Source organism: Oncorhynchus clarkii, unplaced genomic scaffold, assembly GCF_045791955.1.
Source record: "Oncorhynchus clarkii lewisi isolate Uvic-CL-2024 unplaced genomic scaffold, UVic_Ocla_1.0 unplaced_contig_8908_pilon_pilon, whole genome shotgun sequence".
Classification (NCBI taxonomy): domain Eukaryota; kingdom Metazoa; phylum Chordata; class Actinopteri; order Salmoniformes; family Salmonidae; genus Oncorhynchus; species Oncorhynchus clarkii.
In genome coordinates, this window is record NW_027260953.1 from 38,621 (window position 1) to 50,729 (window position 12,109).

A 12,109-nucleotide genomic window follows, 5' to 3' on the forward strand; every position below is an offset into this window, starting at 1 on the left:
ACATTGTTCCACGGGGACATATTTAGTTTATGATTAGTATAAATATGTTGAAGAAAACTGTTGAAATGTAAAAGAATGAATTTTATTCTGTGGTTCAGCTTGGGTTCATCTGAGTCAGACCGTGTCGTTCAACATCGTTCCAATCATCTCTTTTTTTTATTACAAAATGAGCTCCAAACAACAAGTAGAAACACATCATGATTTAGAGGTGTAGGTCTACATTCCTTAAAGCCTGGCGTCTCATTCAGAGCTCTGCTGTACTGCGAGTCCTGATCTTTGAACTTTGACACCGAGCAGCCAATCTACTCCTTATATAGTGGACTACTTTGGGCCAGGGCCGTCTCAAGCTGTTCTGCCTTCAACAGGAGGTCATCAGTAGACTGAGTCCCAGATCTGTTTAGTCAACTACACATGACATGATGCCAATAGGAGTTGGCTTTACAGCACAAAACAGATCTGGGACTCAGGCTAGGTAAATCAGATAAAATACACATTTTACACTCTAAAGCAATCAAGTCTCTACAGGCGACACAATGCACACGATATATAATAGGTAGGCTTTCCTCTAGAGGAACCCCTGGGTAATGATGATGTCACAGAACCATAGGTGCTGTTCTGGTCGGGGGTTTCACCATTACAGTACATGTAGCATCCTCAGTATGGGATGGAAGCACCACACGCTGACAAGCAGCATCCTATGAAGTAAACTACTTTTGATCAGGGCCCATAGAGTGCCATTTGGATCATAAGCACAGGCAATATAGAACCAAAACCGATCTATAACACCCACTGGGATGTATGAGGGAGAGCGAGTGTGTGGGGAGAGAGATCGATACATCCAGCCCCTCTACCAGTCCCTACAGTATGTCCAGCCCCTCTACCAGTCCCTACAGTACGTCCAGCCCCTCTACCAGTCCCTACAGTATGTCCCTCTACCAGTCCCCACAGTACTTCCAACCCCTCTACCAGTCCCTACAGTACGTCCAGTCCCTCTACCAGTCCCCACAGTACGTCCAGTCCCTCTACCAGTCCCCACAGTATGTCCAGTCCCTCTACCAGTCCCCACAGTACGTCCAGCCCCTCTACCAGTCCCCACAGTACGTCCAGCCCCTCTACCAGTCCCTACAGTACGTCCAGCCCCTCTACCAGTCCCTACAGTATGTCCCTCTACCAGTCCCCACAGTACTTCCAACCCCTCTACCAGTCCCTACAGTACGTCCAGCCCCTCTACCAGTCCCTACAGTACGTCCAGCCCCTCTACCAGTCCCTACAGTATGTCCCTCTACCAGTCCCCACAGTACTTCCAACCCCTCTACCAGTCCCTACAGTACGTCCAGCCCCTCTACCAGTCCCTACAGTACGTCCAACCCCTCTACCAGTCCCCACAGTACTTCCAACCCCTCTACCAGTCCCTACAGTACGTCCAGTCCCTCTACCAGTCCCCACAGTACGTCCAGTCCCTCTACCAGTCCCCACAGTATGTCCAGTCCCTCTACCAGTCCCCACAGTATGTCCAGTCCCTCTACCAGTCCCCACAGTACGTCCAGTCCCTCTACCAGTCCCCACAGTACGTCCAACCCCTCTACCAGTCCCCACAGTACGCCCAACCCCTCTACCAGTCCCCACAGTACGTCCAACCCCTCTACCAGTCCCCACAGTACGTCCAACACCTCTACCAGTCCCCACAGTACGTCCAGCACCTCTACCAGTCCCTACAGTAAGTCCAACCCCTCTACCAGTCCCCACAGTACGTCCAGCACCTCTACCAGTCCCTACAGTAAGTCCAACCCCTCTACCAGTCCCTACAGTATTTAAAGAGTAACTTTCAAGACAAAAAACAGGATGTTTTAGGCTTAGTTATAGTGAAACACATCAACCCTGGTCTTCATTTTGACAGTTTGTTGCAAAAGTGATATATTCAGGTCTTTCAGTATTAAATCTAGCTCCTTGTCCCTAGTGGTTCAACTCTACCATCGAAATGGTGATGTAGAGGCGCCCCTACGTCATCAAAGGGAGGGGTTCAGTAGGTAATCCACTCCCTTCTAGATGCAGGTTGTGGAGTGGGCCAGTATATTTAGCATGATGCTTCCTTGAATACTGACGCTACACAACATACAAAAGGCAGTGAAGGCACATACCTGCACATGACCAAATTCAACGTTTTAGCTTACCGTTTCATACACATCAATCTGGTATACCAGGAAAAAATACAAATGATACGTATATACAGTTGAAGTCGGAAGTTTACATACAATTAGGTTGGAGTCATTAAAACTCGTTTTTCAACCACTCCACAAATTCCTTGTTAACAAACTATAGTTTTGGCAAGTCGGTTACTACATCTACTTTGTGCATGGCAAGTAATTTTTTCCAACAATTGTTTACAGACAGATTATTTCACTTATAATTCACTGTATCACAATTCCAGTGGTTCAGAAGTTTACATACACTAAGTTGACTGTGCCTTTAAACAGCTTGGAAAATTCCAGAAAATTGTCATGGCTTTAGAAGCTTCTGATAGGCTAATTGACAACATTTGAGTCAGTTGTAGGGGTACCTGTGGATGTATTTCAAGGTCTACCTTCAAACTCAGTGCCTCTTTGCTTGACATCATGGGAAAATCAAATGAAATCAGCCAAGACCTCTGAAAACAAATGGTAGACCTCCACAAGTCTGGTTCATCCTTGGGAGCAATTTCCAAATGCCTGAAAGTACCACATTCATCTGTACAAAAAATAGTACGCAAGTATAAACACCATGGGACCACGCAGCCGTCATACCGCTCAGGAAGGAGACATGTTCTGTCTCCTAGAGATGAACAAACTTTAGTGCGAAAAGTGCAACTCAATCCCAGAACAACAGCAAAGGACCTTGTGAAGATGCTGGAGGAAAAGTATCTATTTCCACAGTAAAACGAGTCCTATATCGACATAACCTGAAAGGTCGCTCAGCAAGGAAGAAGCCACTGCTCCAAAACCTACATAAAAAAGACAACTTCACATGGGGACAAAAATCGTACTTTTTGGAGAAATGTCCTCTGGTCTGATGAAACAAAAATAGAACTGTTTGGAGGAAAAAGGGGGAGGCTTGCAAGCCGAAGAAGATCACCCCAACCATGAAGCACGGGGGTGGCAGCATCATGTTGTGGGGGTGCTTTGCTGTGGGACGGACTGTTGCACTTCACAAAATAGATGGCATCATGAGGGAGGAAAGTTATGTGGATATATTGAAGCAACATCTCCAGACATCAGTCAGTTAAAGCTTGGTCGCAAATGGGTCTTCCAAATGGATAATGACCCCAAGCATACTCCCAAAGTTGTGGCAAAATGGCTTAAGGACAACAAAGTCAAGGTATTGGAGTGGCCATCACAAAGCCCTGACCTCAATCCTATAGAAAATGTGTGGCCAGAACTGAAAAAGTGTGTGTGAGCAAGGAGGCCTTACAAACCTGACTCAGTTACACCAGCTCCGTCAGGAGGAATGGGCCACAATTCACCCAACTTGTGGAAGGCTACCCGAAACATTTGACCCAGGTTAAACAATTTAAAGGCAATGCTACCAAATACTAATTGAGTGTATGTAAACTTCTGACCCACTGAGAATGCGATGAAATAAATAAAAGCTGAAATAAATCATTCTCTCTACTATTATTCTGACATTTCACATTCTTAAAATAAAGTGGTGATCCTAACTGACCTAAAAACAGGGAATTTTTACTAGGATTGAATGTCAAGAATTGTGAAAATCTGAGTTAGAATGTATTTGGCTGAAGGTGTGTGTAAACTTCCCACTTCAACTGTATTCGTAGCTACATCCATCATAACAAGAAATAGATGACAGTGGTCATGTTAACTTGACTGATTGGTGACTCTGCTACAGTTGGCTCATAGTTCAATGGTTGTGAGTTCTAATCCCAACTGGGGAAGATTGATTTTTTTCTTCAAATCCTTTATTTCATATATTCATCCCGTGACCACACACACACACACTTCTAATTCTGAAAAGTGAAAGCATACCTGTGAGAGGGGTCGCCCTGGTAGTAGTTGTAGGTTTTCATACAGTACCCAAGACCAGTCTGTGTTAATTTGACCATTGGAAAAAAGAGATACTGTGTAAATACTGCAATGTGGTTTGGATTGAGTTGAGCTCCTTCATTTACAAGGTGATGATTGCCCTTTCCTCCCAACACAATACCGCAGTAAATATGAGTCCACATTTCAACTATTCAACATTTCAACTCTGATACACAAGTGTTTCATTACGTTGAAATGAGAGGCGCTAGCCTGGTCCCAGACGTCCAGGCAAAATGGCACAAACAGATCTGAGACCAGGCTAGTGAGGAAGAACATTACACATGATTAGTGACATGTAGCTAAGTGATATATACAGTATTCATCATATTTAACAGGGCAATGCTCCTTTCAGAGACTGAAGGCACTAAAACAGGTCCACAGCGTCCATCTTGTTTTTCATTTTTTTTCAGAGGAAAATTCCTAGAATGAGCGAATCCCAGAAGCCAATACTGGAGAGTGTAGCCTACATCAGAACAAAACAACAAGGAGAGACTGGGGAACGGTCCATCTAGTCTACTAGTATCCTGTTCATTCCTTTGTCCCAGAATTCCTTCAACCGGACTTCGAAGCCAATCCCTGACGAGCGAGGTCAGAGGTGGGAGGGCAGAGGTTAGAGGTCGTAGGTTAGATCCTACTCCAGTTGGACCAGAAGGTCTCCCTCTCCAACCGTCTCTCCTGCTTTACAGTGGACACTCTTCACCTGGGAGGGAACCACAGAAAGGTCTGTTGTCATAGAAACGAGCCGTCTGACTGCCGTCTGACTGTGGTGATGTGTAGAGGAAAGTAATTCAGTGTGTGTGGTAATGTTGTAGTGTAGGTTAGTGTAATGGGGGGGTGGTAATGTGTTGTAGTGTAGGTTAGTGTAATGGGGGTGTGGTAATGTAGTAGTGTAGGTTGGTGTAATGGGGGGGGGGGGGTGGTAATGTGTTGTAGTGTAGGTTAGTGTAATGGGGGGGTGGTAATGTAGTAGTGTAGGTTAGTGTAATGGGGGGGTGGTAATGTAGTAGTGTAGGTTAGTGTAATGGGGGGGTGGTAATGTAGTAGTGTAGGTTAGTGTAATGGGGGGGTGGTAATGTAGTAGTGTAGGTTAGTGTAATGGGGGGGTAATGTGTTGTAGAGTAGGCTAGTGTAATGGGGGGTAATGTGTTGTAGAGTAGGCTAGTGTAATGGGGGGGTAATGTGTTGTAGAGTAGGCTAGTGTAATGGGGGGGTAATGTGTTGTAGAGTAGGCTAGTGTAATGGGGGGTAATGTGTTGTAGAGTAGGCTAGTGTAATGGGGGGGTAATGTGTTGTAGAGTAGGCTAGTGTAATGGGGGGTAATGTGTTGTAGAGTAGGCTAGTGTAATGGAGGGTAATGTGTTGTAGTGTAGGTTAGTGTAATGGGGGGTAATGTAGTAGTGTAGGCTAGTGTAATGGGGGGTAATGTGTTGTAGTGTAGGTTAGTGTAATGGGGGGGTAATGTGTTGTAGTGTAGGTTAGTGTAATGGGGGGTAATGTAGTAGTGTAGGCTAGTGTAATGGGGGGTAATGTGTTGTAGTGTAGGTTAGTGTAATGGGGGGGTAATGTGTTGTAGTGTAGGTTAGTGTAATGGGGGGGTAATGTGTTGTAGTGTAGGTTAGTGTAATGGGGGGGTAATGTGTTGTAGTGTAGGTTGGTGTAATGGGGGGGTAATGTGTTGTAGTGTAGGTTAGTGTAATGGGGGGGTAATGTGTTGTAGTGTAGGTTGGTGTAATGGGGGGGTAATGTGTTGTAGTGTAGGTTGGTGTAATGGGGGGGTAATGTGTTGTAGTGTAGGTTAGTGTAATGGGGGGGTAATGTGTTGTAGTGTAGGTTAGTGTAATGGGGGGGTAATGTGTTGTAGTGTAGGTTGGTGTAATGGGGGGGTAATGTGTTGTAGTGTAGGTTGGTGTAATGGGGGGGTAATGTGTTGTAGTGTAGGTTAGTGTAATGGGGGGGTAATGTGTTGTAGTGTAGGTTGGTGTAATGGGGGGGTAATGTGTTGTAGTGTAGGTTGGTGTAATGGGGGGGTAATGTGTTGTAGTGTAGGTTAGTGTAATGGGGGGGTAATGTGTTGTAGTGTAGGTTAGTGTAATGGGGGGGTAATGTGTTGTAGAGTAGGCTAGTGTAATGGGGGGGTAATGTGTTGTAGTGTAGGTTGGTGTAATGGGGGGGTAATGTGTTGTAGTGTAGGTTGGTGTAATGGGGGGGTGTGGTAATGTGTTGTAGTGTAGGTTAGTGTAATGGGGGGTAATGTGTAGTAGTGTAGGTTAGTGTAATGGGGGGGTAATGTGTTGTAGTGTAGGTTGGTGTAATGGGGGGGTGTGGTAATGTGTTGTAGTGTAGGTTAGTGTAATGGGGGGGTAATGTGTTGTAGTGTAGGTTAGTGTAATGGGGGGTGTGGTAATGTAGTAGTGTAGGTTAGTGTAATGGGGGTGTGTGGTAATGTGTTGTAGGTTGAGGTAATGTAGTAGTGTAGGTTAGTGTAATGGGGGTGTGTGGTAATGTGTTGTAGTGTGAGGTAATGTAGTAGTGTAGGTTAGTGTAATGGGGGTGTGTGGTAATGTGTTGTAGTGTGAGGTAATGTAGTGGTGTAGGTTAGTGTAATGGGGGTGTGTGGTAATGTGTTGTAGTGTGTGTTAAGGTAGTAGTGTAGGTTAGTGTAATGGGGGTGTGTGGTAATGTGTTGTAGTGTGAGGTAATGTAGTAGTGTAGGTTAGTGTAATGGGGGTGGGTGGTAATGTGTTGTAGTGTGAGGTAATGTAGTAGTGTAGGTTAGTGTAATGGGGGTGTGTGGTAATGTGTTGTAGTGTGTGGTAATGTAGTAGTGTAGGTTAGTGTAATGGGGGTGTGTGGTAATGTGTTGTAGTGTGAGGTAATGTAGTAGTGTAGGTTAGTGTAATGGGGGTGTGTGGTAATGTGTTGTAGTGTGAGGTAATGTAGTAGTGTAGGTTAGTGTAATGGGGGTGTGTGGTAATGTGTTGTAGTGTGAGGTAATGTAGTAGTGTAGGTTAGTGTAATGGGGGTGTGTGGTAATGTGTTGTAGTGTGAGGTAATGTAGTAGTGTAGGTTAGTGTAATGGGGGTGTGTGGTAATGTGTTGTAGTGTGTGTTAAGGTAGTAGTGTAGGTTAGTGTAATGGGGGTGTGTGGTAATGTGTTGTAGTGTGAGGTAATGTAGTAGTGTAGGTTAGTGTAATGGGGGTGTGTGGTAATGTGTTGTAGTGTGAGGTAATGTAGTAGTGTAGGTTAGTGTAATGGGGGTGTGTGGTAATGTGTTGTAGTGTGTGGTAATGTAGTAGTGTAGGTTAGTGTAATGGGGGTGTGTGGTAATGTGTTGTAGTGTGAGGTAATGTAGTAGTGTAGGTTAGTGTAATGGGGGTGTGTGGTAATGTGTTGTAGTGTGAGGTAATGTAGTAGTGTAGGTTAGTGTAATGGGGGTGTGTGGTAATGTGTTGTAGTGTGAGGTAATGTAGTAGTGTAGGTTAGTGTAATGGGGGTGTGTGGTAATGTGTTGTAGTGTGAGGTAATGTAGTAGTGTAGGTTAGTGTAATGGGGGTGTGTGGTAATGTGTTGTAGTGTGAGGTAATGTAGTAGTGTAGGTTAGTGTAATGGGGGTGTGTGGTAATGTGTTGTAGTGTGAGGTAATGTAGTAGTGTAGGTTAGTGTAATGGGGGTGTGTGGTAATGTGTTGTAGTGTGAGGTAATGTAGTAGTGTAGGTTAGTGTAATGGGGGTGTGTGGTAATGTGTTGTAGTGTAGGTTAGTGTAATGGGGGGATGTGGTAATGTGTTGTAGTGTAGGTTAGTGTAATGGGGGTGTGTGGTAATGTAGTGTAGGTTAGTGTAATGGGGGTGTGTGGTAATGTGTTGTAGTGTAGGTTAGTGTAGGTTAGTGTAATGGGGGGGTGTGGTAATGTGTTGTAGTGTAGGTTGGTGTAATGGGGGGGGGGTGGTAATGTGTTGTAGTGTAGGTTAGTATAATGGGGGGGTGTGGTAATGTGTTGTAGTGTAGGTTAGTGTAATGGGGGGGTGTGGTAATGTGTTGTAGTGTAGGTTGGTGTAATGGGGGGGGGGGGTAATGTGTTGTAGTGTAGGTTAGTATAATGGGGGGGTGTGGTAATGTGTTGTAGTGTAGGTTGGTGTAATGGGGGGAGGTGTAATGGGGAGGGGTGGTAATGTGTTGTAGTGTAGGTTAGTGTAATGGGGGTGTGGTAATGTGTTGTAGTGTAGGTTAGTGTAATGGGGGGGGGTGTGGTAATGTGTTGTAGTGTAGGTTGGTGTAATGGGGGGGGGGGGGGGGGGGTAATGTGTTGTATTGTAGGTTAGTATAAGGGGGGGGTGTGGTAATGTGTTGTAGTGTAGGTTGGTGTAATGGGGGGAGGTGTAATGGGGAGGGGTGGTAATGTGTTGTAGTGTAGGTTAGTGTAATGGGGGTGTGGTAATGTGTTGTAGTGTAGGTTAGTGTAATGGGGGGGTGTGGTAATGTGTTGTAGTGTAGGTTGGTGTAATGGGGGGGAGGGTGTCCATTGGCCTGACCTTGGCAGCTTTAGCAGCAATCAAGCTGTTCTGCATCTTCATGGCCTCGATCACACAGATCTCCTGGCCTTCAGCCACCTGGGGAACAACAATACATCATTACTACATACAATGATGTAGCGTCTATAGCATGACTCACTCCACACAGACAGACAGATGCATTGACTCACTCCACACAGACAGACAGACAGATGCATTGACTCACTCCACACAGACAGACAGACAGATGCATTAACTGGCGCCAGACGCCACATGCAATATTGATAAACCAGCATTCCATCTCCATCATTGAGTGCTGATTTACAAGGTTAAATCATTGATGGATGAGGAGGTGAAACTAATATCCAGCAACAACATGTATGTAACAACTAATGTCCAGCAACATGTATGTAACATGTAACAACTAATATCCAGCAACATGTGTGTAACATGTAACAACTAATATCCAGCAACATGTATGTAACAACTAATATCCAGCAACAACATGTATGTAACATGTAAAAACTAATATCCAGCAACAACATGTATGTAACATGTAACAACTAATATCCAGCAACATGTATGTAACATGTAACAACTAATATCCAGCAACAACATGTATGTAACATGTAACAACTAATATCCAGCAACATGTATGTAACATGTAACAACTAATATCCAGCAACATGTATGTAACAACTAATATCCAGCAACAACATGTATGTAACATGTAACAACTAATATCCAGCAACATGTATGTAACATGTAACAACTAATATCCAGCAACAACGTGTATGTAACATGTAACTAATATCCAGCAACATGTGTGTAACATGTAACAACTAATATCCAGCAACATGTATGTAACATGTAACAACTAATATCCAGCAACATGTATGTAACAACTAATATCCAGCAACAACATGTATGTAACATGTAACAACTAATATCCAGCAACAACATGTATGTAACATGTAACAACTAATATCCAGCAACATGTATGTAACATGTAACAACTAATATCCAGCAACAACATGTATGTAACATGTAACAACTAATATCCAGCAACAACATGCATGTAACAACTAATATCCAGCAACAACATGTATGTAACATGTAACAACTAATATCCAGCAACAACATGCATGTAACAACTAATATCCAGCAACAACATGTATGTAACAACTAATGTCCAGCAGCAACATGTATGTAACATGTAACATGTCCTCCACATCATCTCCAGGCTTGACAGACACCACAAAGTCACCACAGATCCAGGCATGACGCTACCGCTCTGTTCAGGATGCTCTGTTCAGGATGCTCTACGTACCAGGCATGACGCTACCGCTCTGTTCAGGATGTACTAGTGTCTCGGATCTATGTGGATTCTATGTAACATGTACGTTCTTACCACGTCTCCAGGTTTGACAGACACGGCGACCACGGAGCCAGGCATCGGAGAACGCAGGATGCTGCTGGTGTCTTCTGGAACCTTCTCAGGCATGTGAGCGCTCAGTGTGGATACCAGCTGACTGAGAACACGCACCTTAAACTGAACACACAAGAGACAGAGGTCGGGGGTCAATTCACAGTTATCAATTCATTACATATACAAGTCTACAAAGTAGGCCCATGTTGTAAAACTAATGAAAGAAAAATAAAGATGAACAACACTCCACATTCATTATTCTGAAACTCCTATTGTGTTGATGCTGTTCTCCTTGGGTCCACCGGGTGGCAGCACCCAACATCATTCGTGTCAGTCTATATCCCTGTCCCTGGCTTAGTGAATCAATACTACTGCTACTACTGCATTACTGCTACTACTGCATTACCGTCAGTGGGTTCATTCATCAGGCTATTTCATGCCAATCCTTTAATTAGTTCATGAGGCTAATTTATGTCTTACACATAGCTAGCACTGAGTGGCTGGTTTCTCCCTCGTTAAGAGTTGAAACTTCACGAAGCAGCAGGCCTAATAAATATAACAGCCAACAGTCGCTTGGCGCCGGGCAACGAGGTGAGACCGGAGAGTGGTAGGGAGGAGGGAGGGAGGGAGAGGTACAATACATATTTGCTGGTAGATATCTGTTGTGTGGTGCGATTCAATGAGCAGCTGGATACTGAAGTTTGATAACAGATTGATAACAAAATACCTTCCTAACTCTGTCCTTTTATACAGAACAAAAATATAAACACAACATGTAAAGTGTTGGTCCCATGTTTCATACGCTGAAATAAAATATCCCAGAACTGTTGCCAGAGTGTTCATTTCTCTACCATAAGCCGCCTCCAACATCATTTTGGAGAATTTGGCAGTACATTCTACATTTTTTTACTTTTGAGTAATTTAGCAGATGGTCTTATCAGAGCGACTTACAGTGAGTGCATACATTTCCATATTCCCCGTGGGAATTGAACCCACAACCCTGGCGTTGCAAGCGTCATGCTCTACCAAATGAGCCACACGGGACACAGCAGTACGTCCAACCTGCCTCACAACCGCAGACCATGTGTAACCACGCCAGCCCAGGACCTCCACATCCGGCTTCTTCACCTGCGAGATCATCGGAGACCAGCCACCCGGACAGCTGATGAAAATGTGGGTTTTGCACAACCAAAGAATTTCTGCTCAAACTGTCAGAAACCGTCTCAGGGAAGCTCATCTGTGTGCTCGCCATCCTCACCAGGGTCTTGGCCTGACTGCAGTTTGGCGTCGTCACCGACTTCAGTGGGTAAAACGCTCACCTTCGATGACCACTGGCATGCTGGATGAATCCCGGTTTCAATTGTACCGGGCAGACGGCAGACCGGATGGCGTTGTGTGGGTGAGCAGTTTGCTGAACATTGTGAACAGTGTGCACCATGGTGGCGGTGGGGTTATGGTACGGGCAGGTTTAAGCTACGGACAAAAAACACAATTGCAATTGCAACACAATGCAACACAATTGCATTTTATTGATGGCAATTTGAATGATACTGTGAGGAGGTCCTGAGGCCCATTGTCTTCCATTCATCCGCCACCATCACCTCACGTTTCAGCATGATAATGCAAACTCCGTGTCGCAAGGATCCGTACACAATTCCTGGAAGCTGAAAATGTCCCAGCATTGTCCTGGTTTATCACTGGTCTAGGCTAGGGGGGGCATTGTCCTGGTTTATCACTGGTCTAGGCTAGGGGGGGCATTGCCCTGGCTTAACACTGGTCTAGGCTAGGGGGGGCATTGCCCTGGCTTAACACTGGTTTAGGCTGGGGGGGCATTGCCCTGGCTTAACACTGGTTTAGGCTGGGGGGGCATTGTCCAGGCTTAACACTGGTCTAGGCTAGGTGGAGCATTGCCCTGGCTTAACACTGGTTTAGGCTGGGGGGGCATTGCCCTGGCTTAACACTGGTTTAGGCTGGGGGGGCATTGCCCTGGCTTAACACTGGTCTAGACTAGGTGGAGCATTGTCCTGGCTTAAAACTGGTCTAGACTAGGGGGGGCATTGCCCTGGCTTAACACTGGTTTAGGCTGGGGGGGCATT

The 12,109-nt window shown here is 45.0% G+C and overlaps 1 protein-coding gene across 1 annotated transcript in view; it reads right to left on the reverse strand.

Moving 5' to 3' along the window:
- Positions 1–1,466: 1,466 nt before the first annotated feature.
- The window catches only part of LOC139402508 (propionyl-CoA carboxylase alpha chain, mitochondrial-like), a 53,327-nt gene continuing 42,684 nt past the window's right edge, over positions 1,467–12,109 (reverse strand). The window contains exons 19-21 of the mRNA XM_071146496.1: positions 9,996–10,136; positions 8,606–8,683; positions 1,467–4,773 (exon numbers count right to left, since the gene is read on the reverse strand). Coding sequence (XP_071002597.1) covers positions 4,705–4,773; positions 8,606–8,683; positions 9,996–10,136 — 288 coding nt within the window. The 3' untranslated portion in view covers positions 1,467–4,704. The remainder of the gene's footprint in view (positions 4,774–8,605; positions 8,684–9,995; positions 10,137–12,109) is intronic.